General features: G+C 39.1%; 1 protein-coding gene and 1 long non-coding RNA gene across 3 annotated transcripts in view; one reads left to right on the top strand and one right to left on the bottom strand.

Moving 5' to 3' along the window:
- The window catches only part of LOC103378896 (uncharacterized), a 110,477-nt gene that overhangs the window by 76,618 nt on the left and 11,947 nt on the right, over nt 1-21,912 (bottom strand). The window lies entirely within an intron of this gene.
- The window catches only part of gpc6a (glypican 6a), an 80,853-nt gene that overhangs the window by 52,533 nt on the left and 6,408 nt on the right, over nt 1-21,912 (top strand). For both annotated transcript variants that reach the window (XM_008310258.3, XM_017032715.2), the window contains exons 4-5: nt 10,865-11,030; nt 20,597-20,727. In XM_008310258.3, the coding sequence (XP_008308480.1) occupies nt 10,865-11,030; nt 20,597-20,727 (297 nt within the window). The remainder of the gene's footprint in view (nt 1-10,864; nt 11,031-20,596; nt 20,728-21,912) is intronic.

Here is a 21,912-nt window from a genome sequence, read left to right as displayed (position 1 = left end):
ATTAACATTGTCAAGTAAAATAATTAACACTTACAATTCAAGGATAATTTGAAGACAAAAGTGATTGTAGGATAAGTCCTCGATTAATAAAAAAGTTTTAAACATTAATTAACGGGAAAGAAACGGTACAAAGAAATGGTACATCCAACATTTTTTTCTACGACATCTGACCACCTGATTGGTTCGACCGCATTTCTAACCTTGAAAAGTTAGGAACAACCATTTGATCCAAATAAGTAAATAAAGAAGATCACGGTTTGAAGCTGGGGTGGAAACTAATGCTGCATGAGTATGAAGGTTATAGAGATTATGTTAACAGAACAATAAATCGACCTAAGACAGTATATGTCGCCTGCAGTGACTGCTGTGATTGGCTGCAGCTCCAGAGAACTCAGCAGAGGAAACAAAACCCTGAGAACACTGAAGACAGACTTCTGTGACTGAAACAATTAGCTTCGACTTTTAACTAATGTCCTGTTTTTATTAATAGTTTTAAAAATATATATTTAACTGAACGTGTCATAATTCATTTCAAGTATTCCAAACGTGTGTATTATCGTAGCGTTGGCTGTAGCAGTCGTGTCGTGTTCTTAAAGATGACACGTTGTTAGAACTCTCTTCTTCTCTCTTTTATGTCTTTTTGAGACTCTTTACGACGGAGTTGCCGTTCGTCTGTTCAAAGACTCAGAGCGACTTCCCAAGACTTCAGCCGTCATCGCAGCCAAATCACAGCGTGTGGAGCATCAATCACTCGGCAGATTGAGGGTTAGAGTGAGGTCTCACGCCGTCACTGGCAACAGAATAGATTTCTAAACTCTGATGCTGCTTCTTTACAAAAGTCAGTGAACAATTGCTTTGTTGACGTAGAACCTTAAACAACCCCATAATGTATTTGTGTTAATGACAGCATATTCACAGATGCTTCCTGAAAAAAAAAATTATCCTATTAGTAATTATTTTCACACTTTCCAGATAAAACTAATTATCACTGCTCTGAGTTTTATCATGAATTAAAAACCTTAGTTCAAAAGATGACGCTTCTTATCCGTAAAACCATGTTTCCTTTGTCCCCCTCCACAGTTTACCCTCATTTCTCCTGCCTCTTTATATGACAAGGTCAGTGCTGATTGGACTTTGACACTGTCAGATATTTTTCCTCTTATTTTTATTAGATGACTAATGTGGCCATAAATCTTGTAATCGTCCTTTAGCCCAAGGAACTTCCTGCTTAGAGTTCATTGAAAGAGTTTGTCGATATAGTCTTTGATGGAAAAAAAAGAGAAATTAACACCTAAATGTCCTCATCCATGTCATGTTTTCAACTGTGGGAAAAACTGTACTTCACAGAAGGAACATAAAGTAGTGTCCAGTCTAGTTTTAAATAAATTCCATTGAGGAATTTTCTAATATAAACTCCATTAGAGTCTGGTCTTGCATCCAATTTTTAAATTTTTTCCAATCCAATTTTTTTTTTTAAATTATGATTCCATTGGGAGGAAAACAGCTGATAAAGCATCTTCTGGTCAAGCATCACTGCCCAGAGGTAAAGATACTGAACAAAGCCGATGTTTGTAAAACAAAAAAAAACCGTTCTGCTCTCTGTGTGACACAGGATGATGCTGCGATAATAATGAGGCCTTAAGTGCTACAGCTTGCAGACACACACACACACACACACAGATCAGTGTGCACTTAACTCAGACCAGCAGAGGTATCTCTCAACTTTCTCCTTTTCCAGATGTAGATCCTGGATTAATCGCAGAATCTCAGCAGATTACAGTTTATGATGAACATTAGGAGTTTTATCCTCAGGTACTTAAAACACAGACCACCATATTAAGAGCTGCACACAGGAGATTGCAGGGATTTGGGCCTTTTGAACATTTGAAAGTTCAGGCTTTTAGAGTACTTATCACTCAGTCTGCGTGGAGAGCCGACCTGCTCCACGGTGCATATTCAGCTGTGATGATGGGAAAGCAGGAGGATACTTTTCTCTGGGGATTTGTTTTTTTTTTTTCTCCTGATGGCTTATACTGTCAGGGTGGTGATGATTATGCACTCATTCCCCATCCTGACTGTCAGATCGTTTAAGATAAGCACTTCCTAATAACTTAACATTTATCATAGGATAACGTTCTGTCAGATTACTGAGCCTGTGCTGACGTAGAAAATGCCAGCATAATGTCCACTGAGGTTCCCATACAGACGGTCATTATCTTATTTACATGACCTACATATCGGCAAATAGTCTGATGTAGGAGCTCAAAGGAAAAAAAACGCACAGTCAACAAAACAAGTTCAAAAATTGTACTTCAAAGATACTTGAAATGTAAAAAGAGTGTATATATTTAAAGACCAGATTTTAGAAGCTGGAAAAAAACAACTGCCTGATACGGTAATAAAAAGAGAAATAGATCAAAGTGGTTTGACAGCTGTGAAAGTCACATTAAATCATTTTTAAAAACTGTATATTTTTTGCAAACAATATAAAGCAAAAAAGTGATTCAATTGGCATAATTTAAAATATAAAACAAAATTAAAATCATAATACTTATTTTTTATTATTTCAGTGATATTATACGTATTATTTCAAATCATCAAAGTAATAATGTTTTTTTTATTTTGTTTGGTTAGTATAAATTAGAGGTTTATGGAAGAAATCCTCAATTTACACACCTATAACAATATGGGCCTTTTAAATAAAAAAAAATTAAATAAATAAATAACACTTTGTGCTAACTGCTGCAAAAGCAGCTAATACTGTTACACTCACACACAGCGAAATTTGAAACAAACAACTGGATTTTTCCCACCTCTAGAAATTTCAAGCGAACACTTATTACAAATGGCAGCGATGTTGTTGATTATATAATTATTGAGTACGTTCCTGTTAGCTGTTTGTAGCTTGTAGCTGCTAAAGTACGACGTCAGAACCGTAGGAGACTGGAGTCTGTCGGCTTAGTGCAGAAACAGCACCGCTGTCTTTATCATCAGTTTCACTGTGGCAAGATGAAAGAATGTAGTATTACTACTGTCACTGCATCTACTTCCAGCACTCACAAATACACAGTACAGACTGCGCAGTAAAGTGAGTGTGTGTTTGTGAGGAGTGTGCTGTACACACACAGACTGATGGTTTGCTCTCTGAAGCAGATTTGGCTGCAGGCACTTTAAATGACCCTGTTCACAGCAGAGTTTTCCCACTCTGGTTTGTCAGCTTCTACAGATTTATTGGACAAACAGTATTTTTTCCCCCTCTTTTTTTTTATCACATTTACTCTTCCTCTTTCTGTCTTCAAATCTGTTAGACTCCGTCCGTACACTAGCTCACGCAGCTTGCGGCGGATAAGGCTCCGTCTTCAGCACTGTGACAGCAGATGGCAGCTGGCTAAAAAAGGTTTACACGTAATGGGAAAATGTGCTGCACCAAAGACGTCTTTAATTAAAAGATTGTGATCTGTGCTGAACTGTGAAATGTTTGGGGAAAAAATCAGACGCAGGTGGCCTGGAATACAAGGACATGATATGAAAGGATAAAGAAAAACATTCTGTTTATCCTCTGTACAGTAGGATTGAGAAAACCCCCCAGCCCCGTACTGGAGGGGCGGGACACGACGGGAGTAGGTTTGAATATAATAATGACCAGAAACTAGGGGTAGAAAATATCGATACCCTGAACTATCACCCTGGTATTTCCTTTCCTGACACTGTATCAATCTCCTCCATCAGTGTATTGATTATTTATCACCAATCCCCAGTCAAATATTCCTGGTGTTGGTTCATTTTCTTTCTCCTCTAGTGATTCCAAATGTAGATCCCTCTGTTCCAGTGTTAGTAACCTGATGTTCAACATTGTGTCTATCCTGATACGCATCGTATCTAGAGTCTTTCCAATACACACCCCTACCAGAACGTAAGTCCCTGTACGACAATACTGACGACAGAAAACAACACCACTGAGTCACTGACTCCGACTGTAACGACACACATCATTTCCTGCGACCACGTTTTTGCACATTTTCAACGACACACATCACATTATTTATTAAGAATCCCTTAGAAGAAAAGGTTGTCAGCACCACTGTCCATTTACATGCGTGCAGAGATTTCTTTGGAACCACTGGAGCACTGTTTGCCCCCCTGACACTCAAACTGAGATGGACACAGGATGAGTGAGAGGGGAGGTGAGTGTGTTCTGTCCCCACCAGGGATGGCGGGGGTCTGGTCGTACAGTGGTTCCTGTCATTGAGCATCACCGACTTGGCCTTTTAGTGTATTTGCACTTGTCGGAGTAAATTAAAGAAGCAGAGCCAAGTGCTGCTGCAGACATGTCATGTAACACGGTGTCTGTCAGGCAGCAGCCCTCCGTGCATCACCAGAGACACTGGGAAGTTGCAGGGACGCGGCGAGTGGTACTGTGTCGTTTCACAGAGACAGCGTTGAGTTTTCTGTCAGTTTACGACATGCACTGATCTGACAACAGCAGTGCAGCTTCCATAAAGTCGTCTCAGGTTCCATGTTTCATTTACCAGGCTGGGTGGAGCGGAGAGGAGGGACTTCACACAAACGCACAAAATGGTGACGCTATCGGTACCACACAGGGCTGCAGACGGAGCATGTTTTATTACCAGTGACATTTTGAGTGCATATGCCGTCACGTAAGGATTTGTGTGTGTGTGTGTGTGTGAGAGAGAGAGAGCAAGAGAGAGATTGTGGTAAATAAAGGATTATTATTATTCATCTATGACAGGGAGTCTCAATCAAAGAGTCCAAAATCTCCAAGGCAGACACTGTAATTTCCACTTCAGTTCTCAGTCATTGAATTCAAGCTTCTGCTTTTTAATGACTGAGTGGTCTCCACCAGCTATGAGCAGTTTTATCATTGTCAAGTGTTACCTCTGATTTTATCAGGTTTTTATTTAACCTTAAAAAAGGGCTTTTGAAATCAGGGCATAAAAAAAATCACATTTTTAATCAAACTAATTAAATTTTTTTTTTAATCGGAAAAAAGAAAATCATCTCATCTGTTATTTAGTTCTCTGTCAATTAGTGTTGCCACGACAGTAGACTCTCAAGCTGTTCTCCACCGGCCCACACCGTCACATCACCGCTAACAGTGGTTAAAAATAAATAAATAAAAGTAGTGATAATTTTCCAAACACAGAGTGTAGTTGCTTTGGTACCGCAGAACTTATTTAGTACCAATCTACTGAACTAGCCTACTGTCAACCCTAGGTTTGAGTCCAATCAAGAGCCTGTTTTAACTGAAGGGAGACTAAGAAGCAGGTCATGACCGGATGCCAACGCCGCACTCCAAATTGCTACAAAGAGGATTTCTTCTTTTTTCTAAGTTAAAAAGTGGTGTCTTGGAGAATTAAGTTCTTTGGATTCTTTTTTCCCTCTTGTTAATAAAGCTGTGAGATCTGTGCCTGTCATGTAGAAGACAAGGTTCCATTTTCTGACAGGAAGAGGTAATTATTCTACCTAAAATCTCTGGGGTTTGATCAGAGCAGGATTTATTTAAAAGGATTATCATACGTCTGGAAAACAACACTTTGCTCAGCTACAGCCTTCATGTAGGAGCAAATGCACTAATTTGTGATTTTAGTGAAGTGTTGCAGAGTTACTTTAGATAATGAGGAAAAACTGACAAAAGATGTTTTTCAGTTTCTGGCAGAATCAGTAATATTTACAAAGAAAATGTTTCCAACTTTGTATATTCTTCTATCTCTGCTCTGTCTTTTTCTTATTCTCCTTTTTCATCTTTGTCCTTTTCTTCTTCCTCCGCTCATTTTTACCTTTTCTTCTACTCATTATCTTCTTTTTTGGGCAGTTTTTCCTCAGGGGTCACCCCAGCAGATCATCTTCCTCCATCTCACCCCATCTCCTGCCTTCTCTACGGTCACACCAACCATCTGCATGTCCTCAATCACTACATCCATATCCAATCTTCTCTTCCTCTTCTCCTCTCCCTCGCAGCTCCATCTCCAACAACCTTTATCTCTTAACTTTTCCTCTGATCTGCTCATTTCTAATAAAGTCCATCGTGGTGACTCCCAGCAAAGATCTCATCTTCGTGTCCTTCACCTCCAATTCATCCACCTTTTACTTCCTCTACTTCTTCCATCTTCTTCCTCATCCCTCTTTCTCCAAAGCAAACCTCCACCACTCTAGGTTTTCTTCCACCTGCTTCCCAATCTCACCACAGTTGACAGTGTCATCTGCAAACATCATGGTCCACAGAGCGTCCTGCCCAACCTCAACTGGTCGACAAGTAGTTTTACCCAAAAAAAAAGAGTGATTTGTTGAGGTGGGGTTTGAGGAACAGGTAGAGTCTAACCAGGAAAACTCAACGGGACAGACAGGAATTTTACCCCCGCCCCCCCCCCCCCCCCCCCTTGACATTAAATACCCACTGTTACTTTTGCAGTTGAGTCCAACAAATCTGTTACCTTAAACAACAACAGGGCAATTGTCAGCTCCACAAGGACCCACACTGAGAGCACTTTCTGCTCCAGCACCTTTGTGATTAAGATGTGGCTATGTTTAGAGAACTTGGTTAAGGTCGGATCACCTTCATGGTTAAAGAAAAGCTGAGGACGGGTTCAAGGCAATGCAACGGAGACCATTTGTCATGAAAACAGTTTTGTTTCACTTTGGCCCAATAAATAAAGAGGTAGAGAATCCTTTCAAAATAAATGCCTGTCATTGGTTACATGTATCACACTGTGGGACAATGAGGTGAATTTGTAAATTTTTTTTTAATCTAAAATTAATCTAAAAATATGTGATATGTAAAACAGTCATAATCACTGTCTGGGACATGGCAAACTGCATGAACTGATCACTCTGGAAGACTTTATAATCATTTAAGGACAAAGAGAGAGAGACTTTCTTTTGAAATTCGTAGTTGTTTTAACAGAGCTTTAAAAGTGTCTATATTCCAGGTCTCTCATGTAAGAACATTTGGGAATACTGAAGGCTACGTTCACACTGCAGGGTTTGTTGCTCGATTATTTTGCTGAGATCTGAATTCTTTTTTTTATATGGTTCATATGGCAATATTGTTTAAATGCGACCTCCATCAGAGTCAGGGTGAACAGTCTATGGCTCTGAAGTGACCCGCGTGAACAGAAGAACTGACATCACACACTGTTTGCAAAGGTAAACATGGATATTACACATGTCAGCGTTCTTTGCACTGCCCAGCTTCTTCATTTGCATGTTTGCTTCCTTAATTATTCCTACCCTCCTGCGGCACTGATTTGTGACATCTATCTCACGTCCATGAAGGAGAAGTCTGATAACATGTAACAAAAAAAAAAAAAAAAAAGACAGATTTGTGCTCTTCACACGGTCATAAAATAAATCAGATACGGGTCACAAGAGGGCAAATAAAAGGAAAGGGATTTGGGCCACTTCTTCCTGCAGTGTGAACGTAGCCTTCCAGCAATCACCACTGTTCAACCCCATTTCACAGATACACTAAAGCAGTTTTTGTGTGTATTTCCTGCAGTACCAGATTAATGGATGTGTACCACGGGGAGGTGGCAGCTCTGCCTTTCCCAGCAGCTTTCTGGTGCAACAAGGCAGATGCTGCACATAGGCTCGCGATAATCTTCTTTACATAGAGACAGATCAGTCACATTGTCATTAACACTAATGGCAATGGAATTGAGCGGGGGCACTGGGGCAGCACTTCAGTCTTACATCCACGTCTAATCAGTACCGTGCATCGCTACCTGGCATGATAATTACGACAACACTATGGAGACTTTTTGGGAGTCAGGCTCCGTCTACCACATGGGATCCCCTTGATTGGCCTTGGTAGCTCGCAAAGTCACCGTCGTTTCTCAGAGCTTCATTACTTGGTGACACGAAGCAATTTCCATCTCTCCACTCTGTCACCTCTAAAGGGAGTTTATGCCATATGTGCACAACACCCTGCACATGCTCTCTGGTAGACAAGGTGACGCTTTGTGAAAGTCATATATATTCATTTATATATACTGTACAGTATATACATATATATATGCATATATATATATATGAATCACTATAATAAGTCACCCTATCTTTTTATTATCAGGACGTGAGGTCTGGCTTATATTGGCGGTAGGATGGTGTCAGCCTGAGGCCTTTATGGTTTAGACCCGGCTCTGGGTTGTTAATCCTCAGTATAGTTAATGCTCATATTGGGAATCAGGCTGACAACTTCAAGCTGCTCCTTGGAAACTGAAGTGATGAAGTAATGACTAAAGCCTGTATATTTATAATGTGGCTTAAGGACCTTATGTGGCCCAGACCCAACCGTAGAGCGGCCCAGTCTGCGGTTATTTGACAAATGCAGAGAGAAACAGAGAGAGTTACAGTAGAATGGACTGCAGCCCGGACACATAAAAAACAGCAATGCATCTTGGTTAGCAGTTTGCTATACGGCAAAAAATCCCTTTAAAAGCAGAAATGCAAAAATGATCAAGAACAACAACTTCACCAGATATTTAAAACCAACTCCTGTCATGTTCAACAAGTCACAGCCCAGTAAAGACACAAATCCACCAAATCTAATAAGCCTCCGCCATTAAAGAGGATGACAGAGGCTCTATAGCCCACACCATTTGCTTTACTCTGATTACCGTTCCTGCACGGACGTTAGCGGAGCTGGGACAAATGGTGTGCATGCATGGTCAGTGTGTCCAAGGCTACATCTGATTGGCCAAATGTCAGCATGCTGAGCGTAAAGGATGGCAGAGTCTCTGTGTTGGTATGAGACTAACAGTTAAAGCACTTATTAAAAGAACTCTTGGCACAGTGTTTTTGGCACTTGCCAGAATTCCACCTCTTTAACAAGTCTGTTTCTGTTGTTAACACATCCTATTTGCTAGTCTTTTATAAATGTAATTTATTTACCATGATAAAATAAAAACGTTTAGCGACCACAGCTATTCAGTGAAGTGGCAGACCATGAAAATTTACTGAAGCACAGAGGTTGTAAAACACTGCCAACCTGTAGAGTCCTAAATCTCCTTTGGTCTTCATGTCAGCACAAAGCTGTGCACTGGGGACTATATGCCATACGTTACCAAGCAGCTGCAAACTGACCTTACATCACCAAACACAATTGCCAAGTCTGTGTAGGGTGGTGTAAAGAACGCAGCCCTGAACTCCGGAGCTCTGGAAGCATATTAGAGAGTGATCAATCACTCTTCTGTGTCTGGTCATTTACAGCTGAAGGATGTGGCCTTCACCCCTGCACTGAGGCAACTGTTTGTACAGATTTTTGTAGCGATTACCTGTTCATTTTTCTGCTTCAACATGACTGACATAAAAGTTACGGTATGTTCTGACTGCAGATTATGAGGATGGTTCTCTTGCTAACACCTTAATATGTTGTTTCAGTTCCAAAAATGAACAATAAATAAAACAGATCAAAATCAAAAACGGTGATAATAAGAAACATCACAATCAAAATTGTCGGTAAAACTGCAAAAATATCAAATTAAACCTAACACTCGACAGAGAAACAATGATAAAACTTGTCAAAGCTGTTGGCGACGCCTCGGAGACGTGTCTGAACATGTCTTAGCGATTACAATCAGATAACTTTTTAATTATTACATCTGTCTGCAGCTCACCGAGTGTTAGGTTGTCACCCACTGGTATGGAACGTGATCTGGGTTTAGACAGCGGTGCAACACTTTGATGTTTACCCCGGTGATTTAGTCGTGTTGCAGTCGGTAACTGCACTCACAAAGTAGCTGTGGATCCATATACTGAGAAGATTTGTCTTCCCTCCAAAATAATGGGGTTAAGAAACAAGCCTCACTTTTCTATTTATTAATGTGTCCTTGGGCAAGGCATTGCTGTCCATGGGGTCTCATGGGTGTGAAACCAAATTGCTTTGAATCTGTGTTATGACTACAACCGGAGCATCTGCCAACGCTGTGAACACGTCCACCGGTGCACACAGACACATATAGAGGCTGACACTGAAAACATCATTCAAGCGTAACTCCAGAGGCTGACAGGCCCAATTATCAGATGTATTCTTGGCTCTGCATGTCCACTTTTAAAGAGCAGCACTCATGAAATCACGTTGCTTTGCCACATACTGACGCAGTACATTGAGGTGAGTGAAGGAACCAAACAGACAGAGCTGTTGTCACACAAACAGAGCTTTTTATGTCCAGCATCAACAGAGCCGCGCTGGTGTAAAGATGTTTGTAAAACCATTTCCTCACTGACTCCAGCTTTGAAATTCCTTCTATGAAAATGTACAAACCTTCTTCCTTGAAAACCTCATTCAGAGCAGAAGTCAGTATCTGCGCGTACTGTAAGTGAAGTACTCTATGTATCATCACTGAAACGCCTTGGAAATGACACTTCTCTTAGAGAGGTTTAAAAAGACTCTAATGTGTACATTTTTACCTTGATGTTCACTCTTCATCAATGTTAACATTTCTGGGTGATGTTTACATTTTATTTGCACATGTACATTTCTGCATAATTTCTACAGTCACCTCATGTTTTTATCTATGCTCATTTTTTGGTCTCAAATGTGGCCCTGTGATGGACTAGGGAACTGTCTGGGCTGTAACCCACCCATTCACTGCTGACTGTGAAAATAATCAACTGGAGGAGGATCGATGTATGAGTGGATATTATTAGAACTTCCAACTCTTTCAAGCTAAATTTGGAGTAATTCATTTGCATATTTTTCTTCACAATTTTTCAAATTTAGTTATGTTAATTTACCTCAATTAATTATGATTAACAGTGTTTCCTTTAAAGCTTCTTTTTAATCAATTGACAGCCCTGATAAATAATAATAATAAAATGTATTTGACATTTGCCTGTTTTCCAGGTGAACGTAGCTCCAGCGTGTGTCAAAGCCTTGACCAAGATGCTGTACTGTCCATACTGCCGCAACATGCCTGGCCTGAAACCCTGTCACAACTACTGTCACAACGTAATGAGGGGCTGTCTGGCCAACCAGGCGGATCTGGATCCTGAGTGGAACTTCTTCATTGGTAAGAACTAAACTAAAAAAAACTCTGATTCGTTGGGACAGCTACTGCTTCTTTTTCTTTGAATCATTTAGAAATATGCCATACCTGTGCACAGCTCTGTCTGTCAGCGCGCACACACACTCGACTCTTGAGTGCTTCCTTTTTCTCACATTAAACCTTGTTTGCCTTCGCTGGAGTCCTGGCGTGGCGCTCACAGCTTTGGTCCCTGCTGCTCAGGATTGATAAAGAAGAGCAGATCCTAGGCAAACACATTTTCTATAGTGTTTCCAACTGAGCTCAGCCAGTAATAAAGTGCCTCAGTTAAACAGTAAGTAGCACGCTACTGTAAGCCCTGCTGTTGGATGGATTCTGGGGAGGCACAAAGAGTTCTCCCTCCGGAAATGTTTTTAGGCCACAGCTTTATTTGTTATGCACCCCGGTCCGAGCCAACCCCCACCCACACTTTTTATTTTTTAAAAGACGTCTCTAATGACTTTGTGTCAAACGAGCTGTTCTCCTCAGCTCTTGGCTGTTGTGACAGGCCTTTCATTTCAAACACTGTCAGATGGTGCACCACTTGTTTTCTCTGATGGCATGTCTGATGTCTTGGATCAACACAGCCCCCTGCACTGAATGAAATGTCTCGCAGCTTTATGACACGTGTTAAAAAGTTAGTGTCTTGTTCCAGCGTAAGAGGCACAGCCATTGTATCGCTGCAAAGGGATGCTGTGCTCCACAGTAATGGGAAAAGCTGTCGTGACAACCATCTGATGAATATGGTTGAGACAAAAACACCCCCGAGGTGAGGGACGGGGGGGATTTTTAATTTTCAACCCTTTGGTGTGCATATGTTGCCATTTTGTAAAAATGGTCTTGTTGTAATTATAATTATAATCTAGAAGGATTTTTTTTACACATTTGCCATCATCTTGTATTCCATCAAATGCTCCGATCTGCTAGTAAAGGCTGGATTTTCAGATTTCGTTCCATTTCGTACCACGGTACAACATGAAGGTGATAACGCCTGTCTGGTCTGAACCTAGTTTGTGTTGAACACAGAGTGAGGAGAAAACTGAGACTTTTGTCCAAAATGGCTTTCAGTCTGTTGGTAATTTAGTACATTTTCAAAACCCAGCAGTACCAATGGAAAGTGTGGGGGGCAGTGTTGCACAGTAGCCTATCAAAGGAACGGCAGGTTAGTTGCAACAATTTTTTTGGACCACAGATAGGTCTCAGAAAAACACATTTTTGTATAATATATTATTACTGCTGATGTTAGGGTTTTTTTTTTAAATCTGTGATTCAATACATTGTTATGTAAAAAATGTAACAAAAAATTAGAAAGTAAATTTTTTGTACTCTCTTAAATTACAAAGTACTGCTGCATTTGAAAATTATAAGATTTCTGTAAGGTCATTTGATGACATCAATGGTGTATATTTTATTTGAATAATACTTCAGACTGAAGGGGACAGCAGTGTTAAAAATTAAACCTGCTATTTGTTACAAATACCCTTGGTTCTGTTAACTGCACCGTTTCAACAGGTCAGATCCTTTAGTTTCTGTCCCTGCTAATTCTTTTCTGCTCTTGTTGTCCTTCATCAGTTATATATCTACATATACAGTCATATAAAAAAGACCATTACTGGAACGCAGAAAAAGGATCTGTGATTTCTTTTTTTTTTTTTACTAACAGCATGTAAAGCACCAATATGTCCACCACTTTTCTCTTACCCTTGAAATTCCTCTTACACTAAAATAGCAATGACCTTGGTTAAATTATTTGATCTGGTCTTTTTATAAGTACAGCAATGACAGTGACTATTAATTACATCACCACTTTAATATTTAAGCGTCCGAATACAGCACTTCTAAAGGTTATTTGATTGCTTTCATGCCTCCAGGGCTACATATGGAAGACGGATGTGTCAATGAAGCACCAGTTCAAAGCTGAAACTAATTTAATTTACCTGCATGTACCTGTGTCTGAGTGATGCTAGCTATTCTGCTGCGTGTGTGTGTGTGGTCACAGGTTCAGGGGGGTATTCATGGTTTGGCCAGTGGGTGATAGTAGACCATCAGTCACCTGCCATTATGACAAATGCATCCACCTCTGCACCATGACAGACACATCATTATCATTTTTCTTGTCAGCACCTTGTTAGAATGTTCTCTGAGACAAAGAGGAAGAGGAAGAGAGAGAGGGAGAGAGACACTGGTGCTCACACATCACTGTTTTCTCTGATTGAAGCTTTAATTTCTGCTCCCTTTACCTTTACACACAGGGCCTTCTGTTTTAACAGTCACTGCCCGCATGTCGTCATGCGTGCCTTATGTTAAGAACAGCTAATTAGCAATACGTTCACTGGAGGTCCCTGCTGAGTTCCGAGTTCATTTCGATACCGACGTCAGTGTCTCATACAATAAGAAAAAAAATGTAAACAGTGAGGAGGTGCTGATAAGAGGTCTGAGCTTAAAGACTTAATACATTTTGTCCTAAATCCTATAAAGAACACAATTAAAAAAATGCTATAGTGCAGACTTAAACACACCTTATATATTTAGTATAAGGCAGCAGGAAACAATGGAACATCTGTTTTTTTTCTTAATATTTAACACTTCACACCTGGTGTCAGTGTGTTGTTAAACACCATTTGGGATCATGTGATGCAAGAGCAGGTAATTAGCCACTGAAAGGAGACTTAAATTAAACTCAGTTAGCTCATTAGCTTTGTCAGTAACGCTGATAAAGAGTCAGTTGTGTCTCTCGTTGCTGCAGAAACAAGCGACAAAGTAAAATCCATCTCTCTTGAATTCACAGAAAGCTTTGACATTGAAGAGAGAAACGATCAATCCTGTTTAAACAGATATATATTAGATGTAATGGACTCCTGGTAGCAAATGAGATGCTTTGTAAACCACTAGATTTCCCTTTTGCATGCACTCAGTGGTGCCTGTGTGCTTCTAATTGAGACGTAGGGTTAATATGTCCTCTGTTGAGTCCTTTGACACCACGGTGTAAGCAATCCTCATTGATTTTATTTGCTCATTTCTTTTTAATTGTGTGGATAGTCTACCACTGTAACTGAATCTTCCCACAACCCACCAGTTCATGAGAATTCAAGCCAATGTGTTTTCTGTCCTCCGACAAGGACTTTGTGTGCTGCCAGTGAGACTGTGAAGATGAACATCCTGCCACCGCTTCACCTTAAATGATATAGATTACTGGCTACCACCCCGGTCTGTTCTCCTGCACCGACTCGCTTATTCACCAACATTCTTTTAGGCTCAGTGTCCCAGTGTGAGAATCACACGTCATTTAAAAGGACACGTGTATTGTACAGTACGTGTAGATATGTTAGGTTTGACACGAAGCACTGCATCTTTCAGCCGTACTTGAAACTTTAATCAGACACGCACTCGCGGTGTGTGAGTATAAAGCCTGGTTGTCTCAGTAACAGACAGGACAGGAACAAACAAGCCAGAGCTCGTGGGTTTCAGCCTGACGCAGCGGAGCTGAAGGCTGGATGACTCACTCACTTAACTCTCAGCGAGAGTGCGATATCTTAGCATCGGCAGGAACATGAAAGAAGCCCTTTTTTATTTCTAATTCCTGCTCTATCTGCACAGAATCTGCTCAGTACGTCGTCAGTACTACAGTACTGTGTGTCTGAGGTACTTCGCAAGTAAAATGTCAACTGTAATCATCGTCAGTGAATGTTGTGCAAATTAAATGTACAACAGCGGCTATGAAAATCAATAGAAATAGAATCAATAGAATAGTAGCAATAGTATAAAATGGTTGGAACTGAGGGTAGATAATAGGGTAGTGACAGCACAAATGTCAAACTGAAGGCAGTTTCCTGACTCAGTGACAACGGGGATGAATATACTGTGCCTGCAAATGTCTGTTAATACAATTGGAGGAAGTGAAATTCTTCAAAAAGGCCATATTCTGTTTTTGGAAATAATGGGTTCAACAATCGATAAGAAAAACAGCCTGCAGGCACAAGAAGCAAGTGCAAAAAAATACTGTTCATCTTCCAAAGAATGAGCATAACTGACAGGAATACAGCATCAGGCCTTAGGACGAAAAATACTTTAAAAGTGAGGTATTTTTTCAGAGGATGACGCGAGTAAAAGATTTATTAAAGAAAAGGTTTTCGCTCTAATATTATTATTAAGACTGAAAACACACATCGTTGTAGCTAAACTTCTACCATGAGTACCACCACTACTAACGAAAATAATAATAACAATCAACATTCATATGATCACCAATACAATTCATATTATTTGCAATTATTTTAAATATATTATTTATTGTTATATTTGATATTCTATTTAATATATGCATATATATTTAAATATTTCCATATTATGTTGAAGCCTATTTTTATTAATTTTACTCCCCAAGATATAATAAAATCATAAATACAATAATATAGTAATTCAATTACCTAAAATAATATACATCATAATTTCTTCTTAAAGCTATGATTATTATAATGAATTTAAATGTATTTTAATATCAGGTATTTATTATCATTGCATTTATATACTGCTGTTATAGTGTATTCATTTTTATGTTATATTTGCAATTGGTTTTTTTTAAAATATAAATTCGTTATTGTAAATTCCAGAGCAGTGGTCAGAACAAAGTAAGATTCTGGTTGTGAGAAAATTCTACTTTACACTTTTCTAATAGAGGCCGTCCCAAAGTCGGAGAAACAAAAGCTGAAAGCTTCGTGCCCGTCTGTGCTAATTTGAAAAATTGCCTAAAATAGTACTGAGGTTTGTTTTACAATGAAGCTAAAATTGCAACATTTACTTCCAGTAGTGGTTTAACCTTTTACAAATGTACCGTGAAGATGACTGACAAGGACAGAAACTGACACTTCACTTTGACCCGTTCCATTTTACAGTCTACTTGAGACAACATTTGCAGACACTGTTTGGATTCACGTTTCATGCATCAGGACTACACTGCTCGACCAGTTGTTTATACACACTGTAACTTAAAAAATGATCTTTTTTTCCTTTTAACTAAATCTCACCTGCTGTTGCAGACTTTGTCAAATAAAAAAAAAATGTTTTCTAGTTTCAGTGTCATGCTGTTCTTGTCCTTTTGAGTCATTCTATGATTTTGCAATTACATCCTGTGTAGCAGAGAGAATGAAAGGCAAACAACGGCACAAACAAGCAGCTCACTTTTGAATTCTGTTGACTTACTTGCTCACTAAACAAAGGCAGTGTGTGTGTGTGTGTGTGCAGCAGTTTGCCTTCCAGCTCATCAAACTTACATGAATGCAAACAAGGACGTTGCATTTTGATGCGTGTGAAGCAGCACAGTGGTGGCGCTCTGACATGGTGCTACAGGCTTGATGGGCAGTGTTAAGTTGTTTGTGTTGGCAGTATAAAAACAATTATATATATAAAAACATATATACATATTTTATATATATTAAAATATGCATATATTTATATACATACATGTACATATATAAACATATAACTAGTATAAATATATAGACCGATATGTGTGTATGTATATATCAAATGTCAAATTAGACATTTTTCTGTACACATCACTAAAAATTAAAACAAAAACACGAGCAGCAGACACTATATATCTGAACTGCACCTGTTTAAATGTATATAAACTCGTTTCACCACTGACAAATTGTCATAAACTAAATACATGTTCCCAACAATTCTGATATGACTGATGGGCAATTTTGGAAGTGCTGTCATCAATAAAATAAACTTTTTTTTTTTAAACAAAAACATTCATTGATTTTCCTCCCAGGCCTTTTATGTTGTGGTTGCGCTCAATCAGTGTGTATCACATCTTTTTCTTTTGTTGTTGTCATTGTTCGTCACAATAATTAAAAAAACAAGCATTAAACAGACAAGACAGCTGGCAAAGAAAGTGTCATTAATCAGTTGTCGTCAAATACGGCAGTGCGTCCTCACACTCTCATGGTGTCTGTGTACACACATTTGGACGGGCAGATGGTTGAGAATGGTTTGCAACTCTTAATCATCAGAAAGGATTCTGGATCTTTGTAGACCCATCAAATTATGACATACGGTGATCCCTCTGAGATAGTTATTATATTATTTACGTAAATATGTTACCCTTTACGCACGAATCTTGTCCAGGTAAACAAAGCTACCAGCATTCATTCACAAATGTGCTTATCTCAAATTCAAAACCAGAATCCAAATTTCCAAAAACTTTCGTATGTATAATTTTTTTTTTGTCTTTTAGTTTAATTTCACGAGATTTGATTTTTTAAAAATGTGAGATATTGAGGGAGTGAAGGAGAACCGTGATATAAAAAGAGAGAACACTGTAGTCATGACGTGTCCTCTGACTGGTGTAAATTGACACCAGCGTTGGACAACAACTGTGATGGGGAAAAAAGAAAAAAAAACAATTCCACAAAATCTAAAAAGAAACACGGGTTAAGTAATTTAACACAGTGTGATTCAGAGCAGGCGTCTCTCTCCTCCGTCAGCGCTCCACGCTCTTTATCACTGAACAGAATAACTGACACAGGTCTTGTTATAGTCAAAACGGGGGTCACACAGTGTTGGTTGTAAGGCATTTCAAAGCCTGACTGGATCATTTTACTTATCTGAACTTACACCAGACTTGACACTCTGGTCCTTCAATTGACTCCAGAGCAGTCATGCAGAGCCCAGTGTTATACTTTTCTCACTACGGTCAGTCGGGCTTATGTGGTGTGAAATAGTGAGAGATTTTCATCTGCAGTCTCTGGACCAGGAGTGGTTCAGAGACACACTGGAGATGTTTTCCTCCTTTCCGTTTTATTAACTGGAAATATCTATTCAAAGATCAATATCTTTTTTTTAATCCTCCAAAAAACAAATGATATATTAAATATCTTTTTACATCAATTAATGTAGTTCCCTGTTTTTAAATAAAATGTTAGCAACATGATTCGTATAAAAAAGAAAAAGAACTGAACACAGCTGTATTCCTTACAAACATATTCTGATCTGAACAACTGATGTGCCGTTACCTTTAAATTGTAATGACACACGGAACACTCCCCCACTCAGATCCCCCCTAATTAACTCAATTTCAGAATGTAATGTAGACGGTGGACAGTGCATTGACATGAATGGATGAGAATGTCAATCAGTGCAAGTAAGCACAGAGAGAGAGAGACAGAGACAGAGACAGAGAGAGAGAGGGTGTGGAATGAAATTAAATTCTCACAGGTTGGAGGTGATTGAGATTTCAAACCCCTTCTGGATGAGCATGGTCAAAATAACGGAACCCATCTTTGAGTGACATAGTTATTTATATCCTGGTGCAACAGCACCACCCCAGCTTTGTCAAAACAATGACTAACAACTCCAAAGAGCTGGCAGTATTTAAACCACGGAGTCAAACTCTAAATGGCCCAGTAAATTAGGAAAACGCTGTCTTTGTTCCCCAGCATGTTTACATAATATTTGTTGATTTGTCTCATTCGCACGTGAATAATACTGGTGTACCCCCAGGGATTCTGCAGGTCATTTTCAAATCTCTGTGTGAGGAGAAAAATCGTTTTCTATTTGAACAAAGAAAATAATCAAACATACAGCCCGCAGGAAAAACAGAAAGAGGCTGGCACCATGGAGCTGGAAACAAAAACAGTTTTGTCATTCAATAGTGAACAAATGGAGCTATTTTTTACCCAGCAAAACGGTCTATGACTTACTTTTTCATCTTCCACTAGATGATTTAGATCAGTATAAAAAGTGTCTTGGACAGTTCATGATCTGATTACAGTGAAGAACCCAATCACTGAAATATGACACGGAGATTATGTTTGAGGAGGGCACATTGGGAGTCACAAAGTGTTACTAAATTTCCATAGCGCCCCCCACTGCCCCCACTTTTATAGAATTACACAATATCAAGCAGCCACACATTGACAAAACTGCTTTTGAAATTAAAATATACTCCTAAAAAAACATTTAACAGGGGAAAATATGGAGGACTATATATTCAGCCAATGTTCATACTAAACTAAACTTTAAAGGGTCAGAAAAACTATTTGGATCTGAACTCGCTGCATTAACTCTGGCAGCCCTGCTAAAAGCTGACCTTTAAAGCCTTCTCTTCTGCCTTGGGTTTGAACCCTGAACATAACGAGCCATTTTAGTTAATGAATAGACTCAAAGATTTACCATTAAAATTACTTTTCTTTAGTTCAGCTACAGCTAATAATTTGTCCTCATCTGTTCCCTGGTGTGAATCATTTCTTATGCTAATTTCTAACACTTGTAGAAGTCACACTTCCACAGTTTTTCTCTATTTCAGCGAGATGACAAAAGCCTCGTCTCCAGATACGTGTTTGGTGGGTTTATCAGAAATACAGTACGGTACTATTTCACTATAATCCCCCTCAGCTCTACACCAGTCTTGTTGTAGTAACATTAAAACAGTGTTCAGATGCACACAGGCAGCTGAAGACTTCACAGGACTGAGATTGGACCTCTGCAGTGACCTCCTGCCAGACTCTGATGGAAACCTAACCAAGCATCACTCCCAATTTGAGGCTGTGGAGTAAACAAACAGGAGTGCTTTTCAAAGGTGTATGTGCAGGAAGCAGACTGTCTGCAGTGTCTGCAACTTCAACAGTGGCCACTATTATAAACCACAACATGGTTATTAGTTTAACTGACCACAAGGGAAGGAATTAATTTGTCCTTAAAAATATCATGTCTGTATCGTACATTACATACAGTGATTGTTTGGCACAAATCTCACTCCTTGTCAAGGTTGAGAAAAATTGTTTTTTATATGAAATCAGGAAGCAAACAAAATGTGCAGAGAGAGGAGAGAGAGAGAGAGAGAGAGAGAGACTGTTGATGTGTGTGGACACCAGTGACGTTTTAGTGACGGGAACAGAGATGATGATGAGGTGCTGGACAAATGTGGTGTTAGCCAGTGGAACACAAATGGACGGATTTTGGGGGATTTTAACAAGAGGAAAGATATGGTTATTTATTACATTTGTTTTCGGAACTGGAGGAAAACAAATAAGTTTAAAATGTCAACTTATAAAGGTAGAGATTTTTTAAGGATCCAAAGGACTTCAACACCATACAGAATATAAATATTCCCCAGCAGTAGCTATGAATTTGGCCACTTGTTTTGCCCTACTAGACAAACAACTCAACAACACTTCAGCTATATCTTGCAATCTGAAATCACTGGGTATTTTTCTTTTTTTGCCAAAGAAAAAATGTTTTTCACAACAAAAAGAAAACTTAGAAAAACATGTTGTACGAGAGGTATGACAGTAAGTACAGAGGGAATAAATTGTAAGGCTAAGCTAAACAAAATGATAAAGCTGAAAATATGTTGGAACTGAGGACTGAGAAGTTCTCTAACAGGCTATGGATGAAAGGATTTGACTGAAGAAAAATAATGCATACATCTTTAAAATAATTTCGTGATTAATCCTGCCCAGCACTAGGATGTGTGAATTAATGATAAATAAAGTGTTTCTCTGTGCAGAAGTTTAAAGACTCTGTTTTGACCTTTTGCCCTTTGACAGATGCTATGCTGTTGGTGGCGGACAGACTGGAAGGACCATTCAACATTGAGGCAGTTATCGAGCCCATTGACATCAAGATCTCTGACGCTATCATGACCATGCAGGACAACAGCATGCAGGTGTCAGCCAGGGTAATGTATCATACATATTCAATTTCGACGTTACATGACAGAGTCGTGCAAAATCTGGAAAACATCAAATCTGAAAAAAATAATAAAATCTAATAATAAAAATTATTACTTACAGCACTAACGTGCCCTTTTCTCATATGCGTTTTTTTTTTTTTTAAAAAGCAAAAATACAAAAAAACTTAATAAAGAAGTGGAAGGGGGTTAGAGGGTGAACTCTGGTGCCAACAACTCATAAAAAAAGGATTTTTATTGTTACAAAAAAAATTCCATTTATCCAATCCATTTTATAATATTCTAGTTGGAAAATAAAAAATAATCTGTGGAGACTTTAAACATAGATTTACTGTAATCAACATTTTTTTGCAAGACACAAAAGTAATAGAAACCTGGACTTTGTGTGTAAATATAAATGTAAATGAAAATACAAAGATTCAAACCAACCTTTGTATATTTGAGTTAAAACATTCACAATGACGGCACTCAGAAATATTTCCTTTTAAAAGGTGCCTGGATTTTATTTCTATCCGGTCCTGTCTTGATTGTAGCTCAAAGCTACATGGGTCAGTATGAATTTCATTTTTCATTTTTCCTCATTCGTCGAACAAAAGGTCAAAGGTTGACCAACTGTCTGTGCATTTATGTTCCTGGTCCAAACGATTGGTCTCAGATTAAAATCTGTTCTCGCAGTCTCATTTCAATCATCCCCTGCCCTTCTCTGGTCATGCTGTGGGATCAGGTTGCTACACGCATTGTGTTTTCATTTTCCTCTCACCGCCCCATTGACAATTGGTTTGTTAACATGTGATGTACAGGATAATGAAAATGTGATTGTGTGGAAGAAGTGATAAATATTAGGGGGAAGACAGCCTGTGGTCATGACAGCCATGAATCAGATAACGGCTCTCCATCACACACACACACACACACACACAGACACACTGTGCCAGAGGCAAGTCAGCGAGCCAGGCAGCAATCCTAATGAGTGATGCTGTTTGGAGAACTCCTGTTTGGACCCAAAGAGTCTGCAGAGACCAAACCATCTGAACACCATCACAGACAGTGTCCAAAAGTGACACAGAAATGATGGAATCAAAATGTCTCTATCACATTAGCTTTTGTACCAACACACACACACACGTGCACACACACGTGCACACACACAGACACACACTGCCAGATCTTTCC

The sequence above is a fragment of the Cynoglossus semilaevis genome, chromosome 5 (genome assembly GCF_000523025.1).
Source record: "Cynoglossus semilaevis isolate Cse_v1.0 chromosome 5, Cse_v1.0, whole genome shotgun sequence".
NCBI classification, from domain to species: Eukaryota; Metazoa; Chordata; class Actinopteri; order Pleuronectiformes; family Cynoglossidae; genus Cynoglossus; species Cynoglossus semilaevis.
The sequence above is the reverse complement of the archived record's forward strand: the minus strand, read 5'-3'. Positions and strand labels throughout refer to the sequence as shown.